This window comes from Taurulus bubalis, assembly GCF_910589615.1.
Source record: "Taurulus bubalis genome assembly, chromosome: 4".
NCBI classification, from domain to species: domain Eukaryota; kingdom Metazoa; phylum Chordata; class Actinopteri; order Perciformes; family Cottidae; genus Taurulus; species Taurulus bubalis.
In genome coordinates this window covers 13,278,236-13,299,355 of record NC_136592.1, presented here as the reverse complement: position 1 = coordinate 13,299,355, position 21,120 = coordinate 13,278,236, and the positions used below count along the sequence as shown (strand labels likewise).

The 21,120-nt window shown below is 41.0% G+C and overlaps 2 protein-coding genes across 2 annotated transcripts in view; one reads left to right on the top strand and one right to left on the bottom strand.

The window, feature by feature from the left end:
* The window catches only part of pde3b (phosphodiesterase 3B), a gene marked incomplete at both ends in the record, with an annotated part of 35,933 nt that extends 26,092 nt beyond the window's left edge, over positions 1-9,841 (top strand). The window contains 14 exons of the mRNA XM_079217399.1: positions 519-767; positions 1,233-1,384; positions 2,056-2,156; positions 2,268-2,499; positions 2,600-2,691; positions 3,268-3,419; positions 3,566-3,700; positions 4,104-4,215; positions 4,392-4,505; positions 6,107-6,306; positions 7,987-8,190; positions 8,424-8,585; positions 9,238-9,502; positions 9,612-9,841. Of these exons, the coding sequence (XP_079073525.1) occupies positions 519-767; positions 1,233-1,384; positions 2,056-2,156; positions 2,268-2,499; positions 2,600-2,691; positions 3,268-3,419; positions 3,566-3,700; positions 4,104-4,215; positions 4,392-4,505; positions 6,107-6,306; positions 7,987-8,190; positions 8,424-8,585; positions 9,238-9,502; positions 9,612-9,841 (2,400 nt within the window). The remainder of the gene's footprint in view (positions 1-518; positions 768-1,232; positions 1,385-2,055; positions 2,157-2,267; positions 2,500-2,599; positions 2,692-3,267; positions 3,420-3,565; positions 3,701-4,103; positions 4,216-4,391; positions 4,506-6,106; positions 6,307-7,986; positions 8,191-8,423; positions 8,586-9,237; positions 9,503-9,611) is intronic.
* A 4,920-nt stretch (positions 9,842-14,761) lies between these two features.
* On the bottom strand, positions 14,762-18,069 carry cyp2r1 (cytochrome P450, family 2, subfamily R, polypeptide 1; the record flags this gene model as incomplete). The annotated part of the gene is made up of 5 exons (XM_079217521.1): positions 14,762-14,979; positions 15,891-16,220; positions 16,373-17,005; positions 17,119-17,260; positions 17,833-18,069. 5 exons carry the CDS (start codon positions 18,067-18,069, stop codon positions 14,762-14,764), a joined length of 1,560 nt encoding a protein of 519 aa, XP_079073647.1.
* Positions 18,070-21,120: the final 3,051 nt, after the last annotated feature.

Genomic DNA, 21,120 nt, shown 5'->3' with positions numbered 1-21,120 from the left:
CACACATTGTGTAAAAGCTGGCATACAATGACCTTGGAATTGTTGTCATGCCACATTTTTATCTTACTCAGACATTCTTTGTCTTGTTTGACTATTTGCATAATCCAACAAAGAATTTAGCTCCCACAGACTAAAAATCATTATTTGTTCCTATTAGGCAGAGCCAAGCCAGTCAGGATACTTTCCCACATGAAACGTGCCCTGAAGAAAGCACGAATCACACCTGTTTGTGCTACAGTGCTCTTACAATTTATGAGATTTCACTATAGATATTAGAATAGCGCTACACTTTTCATATGGGCTCTGGATGCAGTGTATTTATATAGCTGTTGTTAGACCAAACATCTTTTTAAGGTAGTGTCATGAATCAGTAGATTGTCACGCTACCTGTTGGCAATATTATGGTGCACTCCAGCAGGATAAGACTACTTTAGAGTGTGCTGGACCGAAGTTGCCCTCTGCCAGTTAATTTGCTGCCCTGCTCCCTAATCTGTGTGATGTATGTGTGCATATGGCAGGGTGCAGTGAGCGGCAATGGCGTGGATCTTTCAGTCATCAACGAGGCCAGGAACCTGGTATCGGACCTGCTGATGGATTCCTCTCTGTCGGCACCCACCACCTCAGCTCTGCGCAGCATCTCAAGCCTCATGGGGACATTTTCGGGCTCCTGCCGCCCCAGGGTCAACCCCTTCACCCCCTTCCCAGGTTTCTACCCCTGCGATGAGGTGGAGGACTCTGTAGAGAGGAGTGACAGGAGAACCATTAAGGTGGGTAAAAGCACTACAAGGCCACCAACCTAGTATGGTTATATAAAGAGATGAGTAATAGGTTATTCCAGTCAAAAAGTCAAAGTACTGAAGGAGTCATAGTGTCCAAATTTAGGAACAAGCTCAGACACTAAAAGCTCCTTCAGAAACAGCAGTACCTATTGTGAGAAAGGGTTTTACAGCTGTGAAAAGTTATCAGAACGGCAGTACCCTTGATTGTCACAAGTTAGATAACGGAATTACACAATTCACTACTTGAATAGCCAGATGTTGTGTTATGTTGCTCAATGACCTTGCATTGCGTTGTGGCTCTATGCTGGCTTTTGTTTTGTCTGTCTGAATGTGGCTTAAGTTCAGAAATGCCCATAGCTTTTTGATGTGATACTGTCGTTTATGTCACATGACCAGCATCTTCAGTTTGTGTAAAAACATTTGTCTATACTGGAGACTTCTTTTCCCCATCAGGGTTTGAGCAGCAGAAACAGCCTCCCCACCCCTCAGCCCAGGCGGAGCTCCACCTCCTCCTCGTGCTCAGCACTCTCTTCTCTCGACTCCGCCTCTTTACGCTGGGAACGCAGCAATGGCAAGAGACCCCACCCTGAACTTAACTTGACCAGGTACCAACAAAAACACGCTTAGAAATACACACTCTCGTCAGGATTGCTCGCATACTGTGCTCTACTTCAACCTGAACCAAAGTCAATGTGACTTTACTCCTGCTGTGGTCTTCCACAGGTGGCTCAGCAGCACCTGTGAAATCAATCATCAATCATTTTTCAGGCTGAAAATGATTTATGAATTGTTCTCAGTGAGTTCTAAATAAGCAAGAAATCCTCTTGATTATAAAAATAGAAACAATACACTTCATAGAAAACCAGGTTGACAGGGTATTATATACCTGTTGTGAGGGCCAGGTAAGAAATTAAGATCACATTTGATTTTGAGTGGAGAAGCCAGATTTGACAGTTAGACGCCAATGCTGAGGTGTTACTATTATTACCAGAGCAGAACATTGGTTGTATTTCATGTATTTTACACGATAAATGATCACAAAAAGCAAAGCCATTCGAACTGTTTGATAACATGCCACTCGGTTATAGTTGCACTTGTCCATGGTGCAGTAATTCTCCACAGGATGGCAGTAGAGACTAGCTATGTTGTTGGCCAAAGAGCGCCTGACAGTGAGACATTGAGTATCCCTGATCTTATTCTTTATCTTTGCTAAACGTATGCTTGAGAGTCTTCTTTTTTTTAAGCCAGAATTGAATATGTGTGTTTTGTGCTCCAGCTCAGGCCTGCCTAATGGGCCCAATCCAAACCTACTCACCATTCCCAAGCAGAGATCTTCCTCTGTCACCCTCACCTACCATGCTGGGTCCAGGAGAACAGGTGAGACTTAACCACAAAACTTCTCAGAGACACTACATGTGGATTAATTGCTCATGTTTGGACTGAATCTCATGGCAGTCTCTCTTCCTGTTCTCTCTTTGTCCTCTCCAGGTGCATCTCCCAGCTTGAGCCCACTCACCTCACCAAGCCACAGTGTTCTCGCAGTAGGCACAGGTTCTTCGTCGTCCCTCGTCACTCGATCGCCTGTGGAGTTCCCAGACACTGCTGACTTCCTGACAAAGCCGAGTGTCAGTCTGAACCTGCACAAGCCCTTAGGATTCACCCTCAGCTCACCTGATTTCCAGCAGGGCCTCCGTAGCTCCCCCTTCTCTCTGTGCACCAGGTGAGACCCGCAGTGTTGAAGCGGCATGTCATTGTTTATTTCATGTTTGTGGTTATAACGGTGCAATTGGTCATGTCTTTGATTGTCATGTCCACTCTAGTTGTGGTCGTCAGATGCTCAAGGGAGGTTCCACCATTGAAACGGGGGAATCTTATCAACCATTTACCAGTGAGGCTCAACGCAGGCGCTCGGGTACATACAAATACATTTCATTCACATTAACTAGTGTATCGGTGTGGTGGAAGACAGTCTTGCTGGAGATGAAAAGAAACACACTTCTGTAAGCAGTTTAGGGGGTTAATACTGCCCACTGCTGGATTCCAAACATAATGCAAGTTGATGCACACAAAGACTGACAGAGGTGCACACAGGAAAGAATGTATGTTTTGATTTTTGTAACATTTTGTTTAATAGCTAGACTAACACGTTGAAAATTTACTTTTTTTTATCAATGGTTCACTACAATCACTTCCTCAATAGCTGCTATAACTTCTGGTAACCAGTATAAGGTTTCATTTTTCTTTTTCTTTTTTTACAACAGTGACCTGTTTTGGGCAAATAAAAGACATGTATTTAAGACAAAATATTTACTAAAAGCACATTTAAACACTTCAATATATTGCAAATCATTAAGGGGAATAAATAAAAAAGACATTCTGTGACTGCAATGTATTCTTTTAAATTAAATTTAAAATTCATGCAACAAGTGTGTGTGTGTGTGTGTGTGTCCATATACTCACGGCTTCCTGTGCTCTGTTGATGCAGCAGGTGAAGGGTTGGACTTCACAGGAGAGCCTCTTATCAGGGAGGAGGTGGATGTGTCTGGGGACGAGAGGCCAGACGTTGCAGGTAACCAGGGGCAGGCAGAGCAGGAGAAGGAGAAGCGTTCCAGCACAGACCAGCAGACTCAGGAATCCGAGGTGGGCTTGATCAGAGGGCACCGAGTTTTCATGTTATTTGTACTATTCTTTCAGCCATAAATTAGTTGTTTGCATGTTCAGAGCATCATGTGTCAATAGAAACAATATTTGTGCTAATTTCTACCATATTTTCTGATTGTTTCCAGGGTGAGCAGAAGTTCAGACTAGATCCTATGCTGGAGGACCATGATGCTCTCATGGAGAGGATGAACACCTGGAACTTCCAGATCTTTGACCTGGTGGACAGAACAGGAGGGAAGAGCGGAAGGATACTCAGCTACGTTAGTACAAAACGCACAAACCAGTCATCTCCTGTTGCTGGAGCAGTTTGTCTTTTAATTTGTCGGCCTGTCCACTCTCCTACGAATAGAATAGCCATTAGTTATTTTGAATTGGATATAATCATCATTGCAGGGATTTTTATGGATTTTAGCATTTAGTCAGATTTGAATGTAAATATGCAAGATATAAATTAAGATTATAAGATTTCAGTAAATGCAAATGTTTTTTTTCTTTTCCTGAAAGTGATATGTCTGCTCAGATAATTAACTTATTGTCCATGCATAATGATTTGCACAAAGTCCTTTTTAATGTTCAATGTATTGTATTGTCCACTGAGCACCGGTGAGGGAGCTGGTTGTGTTTTGATTGGTGTTTCAGTAAAGCTGCCGTGTGTTTCCCCAGGTGACATATACCCTTTTCCAGGATACGTGTCTGTTTGAAATTTTCAAGATCCCTGTGAGGGAGTTCATGACATACTTCTGTGCTCTGGAAAGTGGCTACAGGGACATTCCCTGTGAGTATTATACGGTGTAGTGTTCTCTTCACTTTTTTTCATGTCAGCCCACATTGTCCATTGTGTGGCCAAGCTAAGCTGCAGTTGTAGTTATCCCTAATTGATCGAGCATTTGAAGTGCGTGCTGGTGCACTGTACATGGTACAATAGACTAATTTAAACTATCATGGTTACAGATCACAACAGGGTCCATGCTACTGATGTGCTCCATGCTGTCTGGTACCTGACCACTCGCCCAATCCCTGGGTTCCAGCAGATTCACAGTGAGCATGTGACAGGAAGTGATACAGGTGGGATCATATGCTCACTGTTCATACACATCTGTTAAATGGTTTGAGGAACACCGGTTACAATCTGCACACATGACTGCACAACGATCCTCTCAGGCTAAATGCATGGTTGCATTATGTAATATATCGATGTGTTGAACAGATTTTAGCCATGTTGAGTGGATTGAGGGGTTTTCATTATTCACGCTCTAATCACATTTTTGCACAAAAGCCTGCAAACAAAAGCTTTTCTGAATGGACTCTGATCTTATTAAAAAATAGTTTGAAAGAAAGAAATATTATAATTGTTTTACACTGCTATTGGCTTCCCCAGAGTTTTACTTTCTAGTAACACTTTCTAAATGTGGCTGGCAAAAATATAGTCTTTAATTTGTAAAAGACCGTTTTAGTGTAACAACATCTTGTGAAATAAGTCTGATTATTGAGCGACAATGCACAATAAAAGAAAATTGTTCTGTTTATGCAAAGTTAAACAGAACAATATAACATATAACCCAAAACCATTAGAGATTAGTCTCTAGTTGTCACCTCTACAGTACACATATGCAGCTGTGCTACCGTTTTGATGTCTCAGGTTGAGCCAATTTCACAAAATAATCTTGCAAAGAAATTTGTGATTAGGTCACTAGACAAAAAGAGAATGTGTCTTTTTAAAGTGTGCACACTCTTCATCCTTTCCTGCTGAAAGCACCTGTTTTGAAGTGTGTGCACTACTACTTCATGAAGAGATTTTGGACAATTATCATTGTTAATTATGATTAAATTTAGAACTACAGTAAATCTGATTTTGGTTGTGGCTTTTAAAAGTTCCTTCTTTTATGGGATTTTAACGTAGTTCGCTACCTTTGTGAGTCTTAGGCGGCACAAAAGGGCAACAAGCTTCGGATTTGCGGGTTTAGTAATATTCTTTATTAATCAGCTGCCTGGTATGCGCTCTCGGCCTCGCCCCCAAGCGCACCCGCCTCCGCCTGTCCGTGCTCCTGCTCCGGTCAACCAGCTGATTCGGCTGCGTCGCCTCCGACGCCTCCGCTCATTCTTCCTCCTCCGTTGCTACTGCTGGTTTTTAACAGGGAGAGACACACAGACACCAATTTCCCCCAGCTGAGCCTGATTATCCCTCATCCCGGCACCTGCTCTGAGTCGCTCCCCCCCCCTCTCCCTCTGCACGTGAGCTAACCACGCCCCCGCCACCACAGGGATGTTGCCTTTAATCTGCCAAAAGGCAGGAATTCCCTATCTCTACTGATGGTAGTTGAGCTCCATTAGAAATTACCTGTGGCTTATGCGCTGATGTCTAACTCCGAGGCTGCCAGAATAGCTGTCATTTGATAAGAAGGGACAGAGAGAAGGAGATGAGAAAATGGCAGTGATATGAGAAGTTGAGTCGAGCAGTGAACAAATGAGAATAGAACAGTGTGTGTGTATGTGTGTGTGTGTGTGTCTGTATACTGTTTGGCCATATCTCCCTCCGTTTTGCATTCAATCCAATATCTGCTTAAATTATATATGTATATACGTTAGAATGACAGTGTAGACCTACATATTATTGTTCATCACTGCGACATCCATTGACATCCATCATGTCTGTTGTCATGTTCCAGATTCAGATAGTGGGATCTCTCCAGGAAGGATATCCTACGCTTCCTCCAAAAGCTCCTCGATTTCAGATGACAGCTACGGCTGCCTGGCCTGGAACATACCTGCCCTGGAGCTCATGGCCCTTTATGTAGCAGCTGCAATGCACGATTATGACCACCCCGGTCGCACAAATGCCTTTCTAGTAGCCACTAATGCATCTCAGGTACCCTGCAGTTTTTATTGGTACTTGAAAGTGTTGTAGAATACATTGACACACGTATTGAAGCTCACTGGGACACATAAACACACTTGTGTTTACAGAAACAAAGGATCCGATGTTCAAAATATGGGTTTATGGAAAATGACATTTAACTGTTGTGTCGGAAGACAAAGTGTATACACAAACGTATACTGATTATTAAGTAACGTTAGATTATTGGTTGTCACCTTAGTCCCCTTTTTAAACTGGCCACCTAGATACTAAACTGAACTACATGCCTTTTTATTTCTCAACGTTGGTGTCTAATTTGCCTCCTATCCTTGTGAACACCGGAGTGCAGGGGTTTCTTTAAACTCTTCTATTACACCAGACAATTACATACATGTGTAAGTGCAGTTGTCCAAGCTTTACAAATAAATGCACAATATATTCCGTGAGTATTAATGAAATGAAAAACATGTTGGATCCTTTGCTACAGTCTCAGCGTTTGTCTCTACTCTCCTAAATTAATTATTCCACGGTGAGGGACACTGCTTGCAGCAGGTCTGCAACTTTCCCTCTAACAGGAAGACAAACATAACTACTGACGTCTTGACCCTGAAAGATGAGCCCTTTGTGCAAACAAGAAATGACATAACTGTCTCTCTGCAGTGGTGATAAAGTATGTCTGAGTGGCTCCTGATGGATGCTACAGGTCTGTCAGCAGAAAAAAACACCACTCAACACAAATAGTCATGAATAATCACCTACATGTGCACGAAGACACACAAAATGGACTGCTTGCATATCCAATTTCACCTAATGTTTTTAAAGCATCATTTTTGTTTTTAACATCCCTCTGAATCACCTCTGCTGCCTAACACTGTATTTGCAGAACTAAAAACAATTCTCTTGAAATAGTGTTTTGAGTATCCTAAAGAAACTCTAGTTTTACAGTTAATCTTTAACTTCACAGTCAACATTTTTATTAAATGACTTTTCTTACATACTACATAACACAAAGCCAAGCTATGCATAGTATCATTTAAAAGTAGCCTTTTTGGATGCAAAATCCTCGGTTTACGCAAATCCAATACTTATTTATTTAATTTATTTAATGTCCCGAGATTAACAAAAAGTTAAATACGCTGTACAAACTGTCTCAAGAGGAGCTCATATGTAAGCTTAACTCCATAGCACACACCCAGTTGATCCCCATGCTGCTCATTCACTGTGGTCAGTCATGTAAATGAGAGGTGAACAGGTTAACTGCATGCCCCTGTTTAAATATTGTATTTTCTCAACATGACCACTGATAGCACTCACACTGTCTGGGTTTTGTAGAAGTCCCAGGAAAGCGGGTTAAAAGAAGTGAGAGGGAACTCTGAACCTATTGATTGCTAATGATGCCTATGTGGTATCCAATGTCTAAAAATCTACTTTTAACATTTCTCTTACGTCAGCTATAGTTGCGTTTGAGGCGGTTACATTTCTACTTGTATAACCAAATCCCCTCACATCCTGTTTATCTCATTTACTGAGTGCTTGCTATTTTTTAAGCCATAACAAATTGTGTAACACATATGCAGACATATTATGTAAGCAAATGTATTACTGACATTTTCGAGGAAATTGAAGGAATCTTGTTGGCCTGCAATCGTTCCCCTCTCTCACCACTTGGCTTTTCCCTCCTGTGTGCTGTAGGCGGTGCTGTACAACGACAGGTCGGTGCTGGAGAACCACCACGCTGCGTCTGCCTGGAGCCTCTACCTGTCCCGGCCCGAGTTCAACTTCCTGGTCAACCTGGATCATGTGGAGTTCAAGCGATTTCGCTTCCTCGTCATCGAGGCTATACTGGCCACAGACCTCAAGAAGCACTTTGACTTCCTGGCTGAGTTCAATGCCAAGGTCTGAGATGAAGAAATCATTACAGATTTATATGACCAGAATAGATCATCATCCATTTATTGATCCTTTAATATCTGGCAAAATATTGATTAAAACATTAAGGATGGTACGTTAACGTTTAGTTACTAGTGACTAGTTAGTACGCAGCATAATGGATGCAGGAAAAATCAGTCGACCATTTGTATTAAGACATCCATCTTTGTTTGTTTGTTTGTTTGTTTGTTTGTTAACAGGTCAATGATGTGAACAGTCCAGGAATTGATTGGACCAATGAGAACGACAGGCTGCTGGTGTGCCAAGTGTGTATCAAGCTGGCAGATATCAATGGGCCGGCCAAAGTTCGTGACCTGCACCTCAAGTGGACAGAAGGCATCGTCAATGAATTTTATGAGCAGGTGGACTGCATGCTAATGTGTATTCAGTTAACACAGACCATTTAATTAATTCATCTTTATCATTTTACTTAGGGAAGAAGGAATACCTCAAACAAGATTATCTCAGCCTTTATGCCTCCAGGTCCGGCGACATCTGAGGCATTATATTTATGGGTTGTCCGTCAATCCGTCTGGTCTGTTCTTGTTAACATAATATGTCCGTAACAGCAGTAATCCACCTATACCCTAAAGTAACCCCCTTCCCAGCACCTCCAGACAAAACACATGTCTGACACATTTAAACATCTAGACAGCAAGGTTACATGTAAGGGACAGGAAAAGGGACAAAACTAAAAGCGAGCGATTATTTATATTAGTGACATCTATCAATTCCTGTAGGTCATCCCAGATATGCAAATGTCTATGAACAAATTAAAATATATGACAATGAATAGTCTAAGGAGGTCCTTTCAGCCCAGTTCAGTCTGTATTATCCTGCATGGGAAATGTGCCTTCCGCATAATAAAAAAACACTAAAACAATGCAAATATCAGTTAGAAAGTGTCAGATTAATATTGTTCTTCCCCTTACTGTGATTGTAGTTTGTATCAAGGCTCATCATTAAAGATCTGTGTTTCTGAGACGTTTTTAACCATAATCTTTGTTTCTGCAGGGTGATGAGGAGGCTACGTTGGGATTACCCATCAGCCCCTTCATGGACCGCTCCTCTCCGCAGCTGGCAAAGTTACAGGAGTCCTTCATCACTCACATTGTAGGACCACTTTGTAACTCATACGACGCCGCTGGCCTGCTTCCTGGCCACTGGATTAATGAAGAGGGATCAGATGAAGACAATGAGGTGGGGCAGGTGGACACAGACACAGACACAGATGAAGATGAGGATGAGGATGATGAGCTAGTGGACGAGCTGGCACCAAGTAAGACACCAACAGCTCATCAGTATTGTCGAGTTTACCTCGCAAAAACAGATCACAGTAAACCAATCTAGATTATTTTAAACAGTTCTTTGTGTTTTCCCCATTGCAGAAAGGAGGAAGAGCCGCCGTAGGTTGTTCTGCAGCATTATGCAGCACCTGACGGAGAACCACAAGGTGTGGAAGAAGACCATAGAGGAGGAAGAGAAGAGCAAAGAGCTCGGCAAGCAGCAGCAGCAGCCAGACGGCCTCCTCCCCAGCCTGCCGGCCAGTCTGCCCACCTCCCCGTCAGATGACATCCAGGTCATCCAGGAGGAGGAGGAGGGAGAGGAGCGTCAGTAGAAGGAGGATGAAGAAGAGAGGCAGTACAAGGACATGAGTCCCTCAACCACCTGCCTTTCACAATCACAAACAGACGTGAGAAACACACACAGACAGTTGACAAATGCACTTTGCTCCCCCTCTCTCTCTCTCTCTCTCTCTCTCTCTCTCTCTCTCTCTCTCTCTCTCTCTCACATACAAACACATGCGCACATACACATATTGAAAGATTCACTGTGCAGACACTCAGATGCTAAAGCAGTCACATTGTTTTTGGAGAAACAAAAAGGCCTTACTACTGTGAGCGGATCCTTGCTGCAACAGTGGGAGCCCAACTCCTATACACTTTCACCCCATGGAGTGCACCCAGAATAAAAAGCACCAGAGCTGAGGAGGAAGGTGCAGAAGACAAAGAAGAAGAGTGTGGACAGGGTCCAGCATTAACTTTCCCTCCATGGCTGTGATGCTGCCTTGAATACAAAGCGCTTACACCTCCCTTAGGTACAAAACAATTCCTGTTTATTTAAAAATGAAAGATGGAGGAAAGAGGAAAGATAATGAAGCAAGCGACATTATGAAACGATTGATACCCTTTACCAAAGCAAACAGTTCAAACACGGAAAGACAAGAGACTGAGACTGTTTCAGCCTCAATGTCAGGTATATTTTTGAATGATATATATATATATATATATATATATATATATATATATATATATATATATATATCAAATGCGCCTGCCTGAACCTTTACTGAGTCCTTATTGGCCCAGAGCCTAGGCTTGTGTAGTTCTCTCTCCTTGCTGGCGACACGAAACACTGTATCAGACTCAGTCACAGAGACATTTTTGAAATGTTGACTGATTAATAGCATTATATCTGCATCATTTTTGATGCTTTTACTCATGTGTACCATCCGTCTATTTTTTTATTTTTTTTGGGAGGGGGGGGGGATTCTTTAACTCTCCTTGCTTCATTTTGTTTCGAGTGTATGTGAATATTTTTGGCGGGAATGTGATAGAGAGAATGAGTAGGGAGAAAAAGAGCACATTTCTAATTATTAGTATGTAACTTGTGTGTATATTTGTGCGTCATTTCAGTAAGGGTTGGTTTCTAATCAGTGAAATGTCCTCTGGTGTTTTAACATTGAGATCAGGAGTGCTATTTCAATGAATGGATTCTTCATTTTCCTATTTTGATTCTAAATATTATTTTTAAAGGTTACTCAGGATTCACGCAAAGGTGAATAATTATTTTGCAAGGATTTATGTCATTAATATGAAACTCACTTTAAAAAGTAAGACAATTGTAATCTGGGTGACTGTAGTAGTTTGTAATCTCTCAATGAACAACTTGACGACAAACAAATTCAAGCAATTGCAATCCTCTGCAACAGAGGAGCATACAGTATGTGCTGTCTGTCGGCCATTCATACACTGTTTGCATAACCTTTTTACAACCTCACTGGAGAACCGCTTATCTCTATTCTTAGCAGACTGCGAACGCCTCTCTTTCAGCAACACCGTTTTGTAGTTCTATCACAGTTTATTAGGTAATTTATTTTTCAATGTTCAATCTTCTCAGTTTTTCAGCAAATTATAGCATATTTATTCATCTGTGCTTCAGTCAGTAGGCAAACACAGATGTTTAGACAAATTAAAAGCTCACCCAACTCTCTTTTTCCTGATTACTTCTTTGTTTTTGCCGAACCCAGGGATCCAGAGTTTATTTCAGTTTGGAGAACTAGTGTATGTGTATATATATATATATATATATATATATATATATATATATATATATATATATATATATATATATATATATATATATATATATATATATACACACACATATATACATATATATATATATATATATATATATATATATATATATACACACACACATATACATATATATATATATATATATATATATATATATATATATATATATATATATAGTCTCTATTTTTTTCGCAAGAACTCTTGGCATTCCACTAGAATATAATGTTAAATGAAAGGGAAGGCCTAACTCCTTTATCACCTTATAGAATCATAATCTCTGGAGACAATGTTAAGTAAGCAGTGTAAATCAACAAAACTTAAAGACAAAACAATAGATACAAGTGTGCACATTTTAATACCAAACAAGTGTTTAGCCGCTGTACAAAAGAGTATGTGCATATATATATTTTTTAAATAATCAAATGAATGCATCCTTTTTCTACACGCAGCTGACATGTTGTACATTGAGATCCTGTAATTACCCTTGTGTTTCCAGAGTTTTTATCTACTTCTATTTACAGGTGTGGAACTGTGGGGTTTGTTGTTTTGATTTAGATTTTTCACTTGGTTTCAGCCTCTTGCTGTTCTGTTTCATAACCACTCTTGTATTCTTCATTATCTCTGTCTATCACCGTTGTCTCAGTCGACCCAACTCGTGCCAAACTTTACCTACATACAGTAGTTCGTGGGCTTTGATACACTGATTGGCAAAATCTCTCTGGGCTCCAGTACTGTTCATGCAAGAGAAACATCTTGAGTCAAATATTTCACCGGGCTCTAAGTGGCAGTGACGGTGGCTAAAGTCAGAGTTGGACTCAGGTCAGAGCCATATGCATTCTGACAACTCTGTCGTCAGTTTTTTTCACATGGAGCCATATTGGATCATAAATCCTCGGTAGCTCCCAACCCGACATACTCCGGCTCATTAAGTTGTAAAGGTTTGATGGCTTCTCACTGTGCAGTCTTTCAAACCACAGTGTCCTCTGATGATTGTGCCATAAATACATCTATGAATGGTTGTTACCCTTATGTAGCATCAATATATGTACGTTTGTCTAATGTAACCATTCACCCTTATCTACATTGTGGGGGCAACTGATTTTTGTTGTTATTTATAGCTGTCATAAAACACCATCCCTAAAGTATCAGACGTTCTCATTAAATTTTTTTTGCTGCGAGTGTGTATGTCTGTATGAACTCGCAATATACTAGAATAACACTGCCTTCTTTTTGTGTCATGACATCCCAAATAAACGGAAGAGAAAGACCCTAAAGACACACACAGGTGTTTTCACTTACACACCTCATTAGACCTCCTCTCAGGCCAGTGGGTGTGTACAAACTACTTGATTGATATCTATCTCCCTTACTCTTGGTCAGGTTGCGCTTGATATTGTGGAACAATGAACGCCCTATAAACGGAGGTCTAATCAGCCACATTAATATAAATCACCTGTGTGGCTGTGCACTTTAAAGCTGCTGTTTTAATGTAAATATCTATTACATTAACAAAGGCTCAAATCGTTTCATGAAGAACGAAAGTGGAAGGAAAGTGGTTGTGGAAGATCTCAAACCCTCAGTCAATATTAACCCGACCCGGCAGTTCCCCTTGGCATTAGCACACAGGGTCTTTCCACTTATGGTTTGGATTTTATGGCCTGCAACTTTATTGTTTTTGTTCGCTCACACCATACTCATGAGTGTCGTTTTTGGCAGAAGCAGAACCCTGTTTTTTGCAAAATCGTTCTGAAAACCCACTGTACACTCCCTCTCCAGCACCAAAAAGCAGACAAACACAACCAGTGACTATTGGGTGAACAAAGGGGAGCATTTAGTAGCTAAAGAACCAGATATTTTCCTCAGGAGTTGGTGGAGAGGAAAACTGAGCTAAAATATCGAGTATCGAACTTGCATTCACCAGGTTGCATGAAACATGACTCCAAATGAATGCTAATGTGTTCTGTGTATGCTCCATTTATGAATACACCACCGAAGAGAAAGCACATAATGTATTGAATAGTGCATTTTTCTACTGGGAGCAGAGAAAAGGGGGGAGAGGTACATTTAGAACATGGGTGACATAGCTGCTTTTCCTCTTCATGGACAACACAGTTTACAATTCATGACCACTTGTGATTATTGTACGTTGGGTGTCCTGGGACTTGGATCACTGAATCAATAGGCTTTATCCTATTAAAATGATTCTGCAAATATTCAAAGGGATAATCTGGGGTCTTAACATGTTGATAACACACAAGTAATAAATATGAGACCCTTGTACATTTTTCACTGTTAGATTATTAGCAATTTAGCAGCAGCTAAAAGATGACATGGCAAGTTTTAAATATCTTAAGAAAGACTTTATGAATACACACACACAAAAAAAAAACTCGTACTACCAGTATTGCAAAAAAAAAAGGGACAAACAAACGTTAACCTCAAACATAAATGCAGTACTCTGTTAATACTGAGAAGCACCATTTATCAAAAACCAGTGTTGCATTGTCAATTTCTAGAAATCCACCAGGTTTGCATTTGCTTTCCAAGAGACACATTTTACAGAGAGCGCAATCCCGAGAGGGAGGGTCAGAGTCAGTGGTGATACACATCCAGCTCCAACACACAGTGTTCAGAACTTTCCTGGAAAGTCACATTTCACCCCACGCGTGCAAATCAGTGGTGTCACTTGTCTGACCTGAAGTTGTCCTGAGGAGGCAGGGCTTTGATCCATAATAGGTGTACTTACTATTAATCATTGACATAAACCTAACCCATCGTCACTGCACCAAGGTTCATAGACATTTCATTTGTGGGGCTCAGAGCAACTCCTAGCTACAGAGAATTAAATCAATAGCACACAAGTGTTCCCAGAATGTCTTTCAGCATCAAGTTGTGTCGCCTCCCTTACTACTTAAAAGTAATGTGCAAACATGCATATTGCTCAGTAAAATAATTCAATAGTAATTGAATAAACTGGATGAAATGTACATATGTAAAAAGCTACTTTTATCGCTGAAAGTCCTTTCGGAAAACTGTGACGCACAGGAACAGGACGCTACAGTCCAGAGCGATGCAGTTTTCTCCACTTGTGGTTGCATTGCTGTGCAAAATAGTTAAATGAACATTTGAACAAGCTGTATTACATTTATGTTTGCCTAAGCGTGATAAGGAGTGTCTCCAAAGGAGGGACTTTTCTGCTGCCTGCGGACAGCACAGATGGAGTAAGGTTTGGGCTGTAAGGTCATGCCCAGTTTGGGAGTGACAGTTGGAATGCTTCCTGGAGGAAACTGAAGATGAAACCTCTGCAGCAAAGTGGTGAAGAAGAGGAACATCTCCATCCTGGCAAGCTGTTCGCCCAGGCAGCACCGCCTCCCTGAAAACCGAAAGTTCATTAATTTGGACTCTCCAATACACATACAGGCACATCATCTGTGCTCAGAAATGGGGAACACAAACTGATGAGGAAAAGGTGTGTTTAACTGGGGATTGTGGATGCTCTTCTACATGCTCTATGAGAATGTTCTGTGTTAAAGAAAAAGAACAGGAACTTGAAGAAAATTAAAATCATAAATAGATGCTACAGCTGAATCAAAAACATTTGATATTAAATTTATACAGATATTTCTTTTGAAATTTGGGATTTTATGGACGCTTATCGGCCGATGAACTATGATCATAGCGAACTATGTTGAAAATTACAATGTATGTCTTACTGACCTGAGACATACTGTGATTACAGTTACAAATACAGAAAACATTCCTGCCTACGGCATTACGGCTTTATAAATAAGTCACCGCTTGCCAGGTTCTCTGACTGATTAATCACTGTACATGTTTATGTTTATCCACACTTCACATATTACATACATAACTTGCATTTTTGCACTCTCCTATTGTTTGTTATTGATTGTTTATTACACCTCACACTATTGTTTGTTATTGATTGTTTATTACACCTCACACACTTAATATACACATACATACATACTTGCACTTTTGCACTTCTACTGTTTAAGTTTAATTTAATTCCTAAATTAATACTGTGCTTTTCTTTCATCCAGATATTTTTATTTTATTATATATTTTATTATTATTATTATTATTATTAAATATATCTATTTATTATTATTATTATTATTAAATATATCTTTCATTCCTGCTGTTTTGATATCTTATTTTCTGTCTTTAAATTGCTGCTACTTTACACCAAATTTCCCCATGGGGATTAAAGCCACAATCATTTTATCAAGAGTATTGGAATCTAGGAGAAACAGAGAGACTAACCCAAGGAGAATGGCAGGAAGGCCTCACGCTTCACAAAGTTGCCATTGCTGTCCAGAAATCTCTGTGGTGAGAAAGCACCTGGATCGTTCCAGTACTTCTCGTCAAAGTGCACTGAATAGAGGTTTGTGATCACCATGGTGCCTTTGGGAATTGTGTACCCATTGACTTTAACATCCTGGGTGGTGGCACGGAAAATACCAAGGGGAACGATGTTGCAGAAGCGTAGGATCTCGTGCAGAACAGCCTCCACATAGGGCATCTTCTGTTTGTCCTCCCAAGTGGGTGCCCTCTCATTGGCCAGCACGCTGTCGATCTCCCTGTGCACCCTCTCTTTGAGGAGAAAAACAAATGGCATCAGGCATTTATTCATGCAGAACATTACATAAGCATTATATTTAGAGCAGCCTACAAACAGATGTTCATCAAATCTCTCTCTGGGTCAAATGTTGTCATATTGGGAGGATGCTTCTACTATAACTGACCTTGTATGTTGGGGTAGAGAGCCATGTACAGCATGGCCCAGCGCAGGGTGTTAGTCGTGGTCTCTGTGCCAGCAATAATGAGCTCACCCACTGAGTAGATGAGGTTCTCATAGGAAAAAGAGGAGTCGGATCCTACGGCGCTCCCCTCCAACTCATCCAAATAGGCATCAACATAGTGGCGAGGTGCGTGGGGCACCCTGCCCTGTGAAAACCCCTGTATAACCTGCAGCAAGAAGTCATACACCTCAGCAGCATTGCGGAACAGCTTCTGGTGTTTTCCAAAGGGCAAATACTCAATCCAAGGGAAGGCGTTGTACAGGAGGGCCCAGCCGCTCACTGCTAGCTCCACGTTCTCACTGAATAGCTCGATCATGTGCTGGAAGTTGCGGTCGTCGTAAGTGAAGCGCTGTCCAAAAATGATCAGGTTGGTGATGTTGGACACGGCGTTGGTTACCAGGTGTTTTGGATTGAAGGGCTTTCCCTTGTGTTCATCAATGGCATCGACGAAGAACATGCACTCCTCTGAAATCTTCCTCTCAAACTGTTTCTGGCCGCTGCCGAAGTAACGGAAAGAGTTGCAAGCCAGTTTACGGTGTTCAATCCAGCTTTTGCCATATTTACAATTGAGAAGCCCTTTGGAAGACGGAGAAAGAAGTAAAGCAGAGGAGTTTATATCTTGCCAACTGCAATCATTCAGATACTGTTGCATTAGAAATAGTATGCATTGCAATCTTATATCATCTTACCACCCATTTTGGTCATTTTCATGAATAAAGGCAGCGATGGGCGATCAGCAAACACCTCGCTTTGATGGTAGAGGCATTCCTTGACACAGTCATATCCAGTTAATACCACCGTCAGGATGCCTCCCAGGTCAAGACTGAAAATCTGAAAGGTACACATTGCAACATGAGCACTGTACTTTTGTTATTTGCACACATTTCTGTGTAAATGAGTGCCTATGTCAAGATATGTGAGATTAATACCACCATTGTAGCCATGATGCAACATTTAGCTTATGTCTGCTCTTTGTCACTATAGTGTCCAAACTGGGTTTTCATGAGCCAAAAAACTGAGAATTAATTGAACTTCCCTGCACGGGACAGTGAGTGAATGAGACAGACTCTGACTGACCCCTAAGGTTATCTCTCCATTTACAAGATATCCAGCTCTGCACCTAAATTATGTGTAACATTAAAAAGCACAACAATTGCAACAAAAATAAACTTGGTGTCCTGTCTGTGCTTTTTGGGAGCCCCTGAATGGTCGGTTCTCCTCCAAATGCTACAGACCAAATTTTAGGGCGAGTCTCTTTTGTTCGTTTCATGACTAGTTCCTAATGCGTGTGTGCGTGATGTGTGTGTGTCGTGCAAGTCTAATCCTCTGGTATCAGGTCATGCACTAAACAGTTTGCAGAGTTAAAAAGCACGTGCAGTCAAAAAACGAGTCAGAGTCGTTACCTGTCCATGCACTTCGCTCTGCTTCTTGAGGAAGACGTGCGGCTCGGTGGCCAGAGACATAATGTTCCCTATCACAGGGATGGGAGATGGACCAGGAGGAAAGCCCGGGGGTCTTCTCTGCTTGACGAGCTGGCGAACCAGCAGAAAAGCGAGGAGGGCGAGAGCAAAAAAGCCCACTCCAAGGAGAGCCTCTGCGCAGGACACCGGCACCAGAGATTGCGATTTAATTGAAACCATCTTCCCAAAAAATCTCTCTTCCACTCCTAGGCGACCTCTGCAGACTTCGGCTTCTCCTCAGAGGAACCGAAGCGCATATGTATCATCTTCCACATTTTGCTATCCCCCGCCTCTAAAGCTAAGATTGGCCAGAAAAGTCAGTGTCAGCTGTTGGTGAACTTTGTTCTGCCACTGGTCAACTGGTGGTTGTATGTTGGGTTTTGCGCTGCTTTTATTGAACCTGCAGAGGGGGCAGCCCACCACAGAAGTCACAGTCACGCTGCACTTCATCCGACCCATTAGCCCAAAACGCTGAAACGTGAAAGTTGTAAAACGTTGACAAACAAACAAACCAGCGTTTTGATGCATAAAACTGCACAAGCAGTAGGCAGACTGACATCAAACAATCATGTACGTATTAAATATAACATATGAACCTATATTAGGGGAGACTGGGGTGGATTAAACCGGTGGGCACAGAGCCACTCATTGTTTCGAGGAAATCAGACAAAGCTGCAGGCAGTCTGGAGGCAGCTTTCCCAGTCGGGTGGTGCTGCTTCCTGGGTCCTAAAAAGATCAGTTTAAACTAAAATAGAAAAGGCAATTATGTTATAGAACTACATTTTGACGTTTGACTGTTTAGGCAAAGGGAAATCACCCACATGCCTACAAGTTTGGCCTACAAAATACATCATCCCTGCAATATTTTTTATAGCTGAATTAATTGTCTCTTCTAGATTTAGTGACTTTTGGAGTTACAGCTGCTCGTTATTTTTATTGGAAAAGAGTTTGCAACACTGGGCAAGGTTTTTAGGTGGATACTTTTTATCATTGCTAGTTGCTTTCCCAACATTACTAACCCAAGCTGTTATGTTCATCATGTTGTAGAGACCATGATAACGTTGAAGGTAGACAAGTATTTCTGGGAAGTAGAGTTAGCTTTGAATTCATTCAGACTGCAAATAAACTCTGAAGGAAGAAGATAGAGCACAGGTTGAAATGTATAGGAAACTAAAGGAAAAAGAAACAAGCTAATGACTTCATGGGAAGCTAAATAGTTACAAGCTAAGAGTACTGAAATAGTAAGATCAGCATGCTAGACAAAAGCAACATGCAAGGAAGGAATTTAATCTCAAACCCGTCTGTTAATCTAAAAAGTTTAATATTAACAAACTAAAATTCAGTAAGGTGAAACTAATATTTCCCCTCCCTCAAATGTAAATAATTTGTTTTGACTGTTTCATCTGTGTAGTGGTCAAAGTAACTATATATATATACTGCTTTGGCTGCTTTTTTAGAAAAAAATAAAAATAATTTCAAGACTGGTGAGCTAAAGATAACCCAAATAAACAATCTGTCAGGTGGTGGTTTAAGGAGTGGACCCAAATGCCGATGCAACAGTTAAAAAAGTAAATTTATTATAACAAAAAAATAAAAGGCTTTAAAAAACACTAACTTAAAACAGAGAGGTTGACATACTTACTCACAGGGACAGTGGAAGGGACAGAGGAAGGGACAGTACCAACCAACACTGGGACAGGAGACTAACAGGGTTTACATACACAGGGGAGGGAAAGGTGCAGGTGGACACAGCAGGGAACTATCAGGGACAAGGCAGGGATCAGTAGACAATCACAGGGGCAAGAAGTGCAGGGAACACAGAGGACACACAAGACAAGAACTACAAAATAAAACAGGAAACAAGACAAACTCACATCATGACGCAAACAAGCCTAAGTTAACCACCCTTCCTGCTCCTGGGAGTAGGGCAAGAGGACCAGGCCCACAGGATTGTAACAATATACTCGATATCATAATAGATATCATCAACTTGCTGTATTGGCCGACAGTCTCAAAGGTGATGTGGCTTTTAAAAAGCTGATTGTGTGAAAAAAGTATTTTGTGATTCCAAAATCAATTGCTTTGAGAATATAGTGGACATCATTGTTGAATACACACACATGTGAGGAGAAGGAACTATTGACAAATTTCCCGACGCAGAGGCAGAAAAAAATAATACATATTACTGCCACAATAATACAACTTCCAAATGTGTTTTTTTCTGGTGTTACTTTTAAGCAAATACACTTTGCCCCAGTAAGCTGCTCCAGTCAGCCCAACATGTTAAAGGTTAGGTCACGACGACTCACAGAGGTTAAAGGTTAAGGCAGGCACCACATTCCAATGGTTCATTGTCTGAGATTTTTTCGTTGGCTAAAAACTGAACTCATCCAGACAGTGCAGGATTGTGCGGGGAGATTTTAGAAACAGGTTAATACCTCCATAAAACTTTAGGACGTTTTTTTTTCCTTGCCCAAATGAATCGGAATCTTTGTCAATATATTGTACATAATCCCTTTTATTAACGATACATTTATTTATTAATGCACTTGCTGTTTTGCCAACAGGTTTTTGCGATATGGTCTGTAGATGGAAGTTGAGAATGGATAGAGCTTGCAAGGGTTAATCAAATAAACTATCATCTCATTAATGGTGGTTTAAACTATAAACAGTTTGCACTTTTGTAGTACCGTGCTCTCCATGCTGCTGTGGGATAAGTTCATCTTGACTGGCTCCTCATTAGACATGCAGTTGTTTACCCAGCCGTTCCTTCCTGCTGAGGCAGCTGCTAAGCTTTTTTTTTTGGGATGGCCTCTACAGACCTCTCCTAATCATTCATATTTGTTAGGGCTACCTAATGAGGACATTCTTGCAAATTACTTCTTTGCTTCCTGCCAGCTCCAGAGACTCAAAAGCTATTCTGGAAGCGTTAAACACATCTGTCAAATGTAATCAAATAAACATGTTCTCACTGTTGCATTATCTTGTTAGCGGTTGGATTAATCAAAACACCAGCAACACAACGAGTGTCCAGGTGGTTAACTTTGACCATATTTTGGCATTGATTCAGAAAAAAAATAATATAACCAGGTTTATTAAAAACAATATTTGACATAATCATGACAGCTTCTACTAGGGAATGTCATGAATATACATGTGTAGTATGAGGAGCAACAAGGCAGGAAAGGTTGAATCTGGAAGGAAAAAAAGTGGAGAAAAAATACATGAACA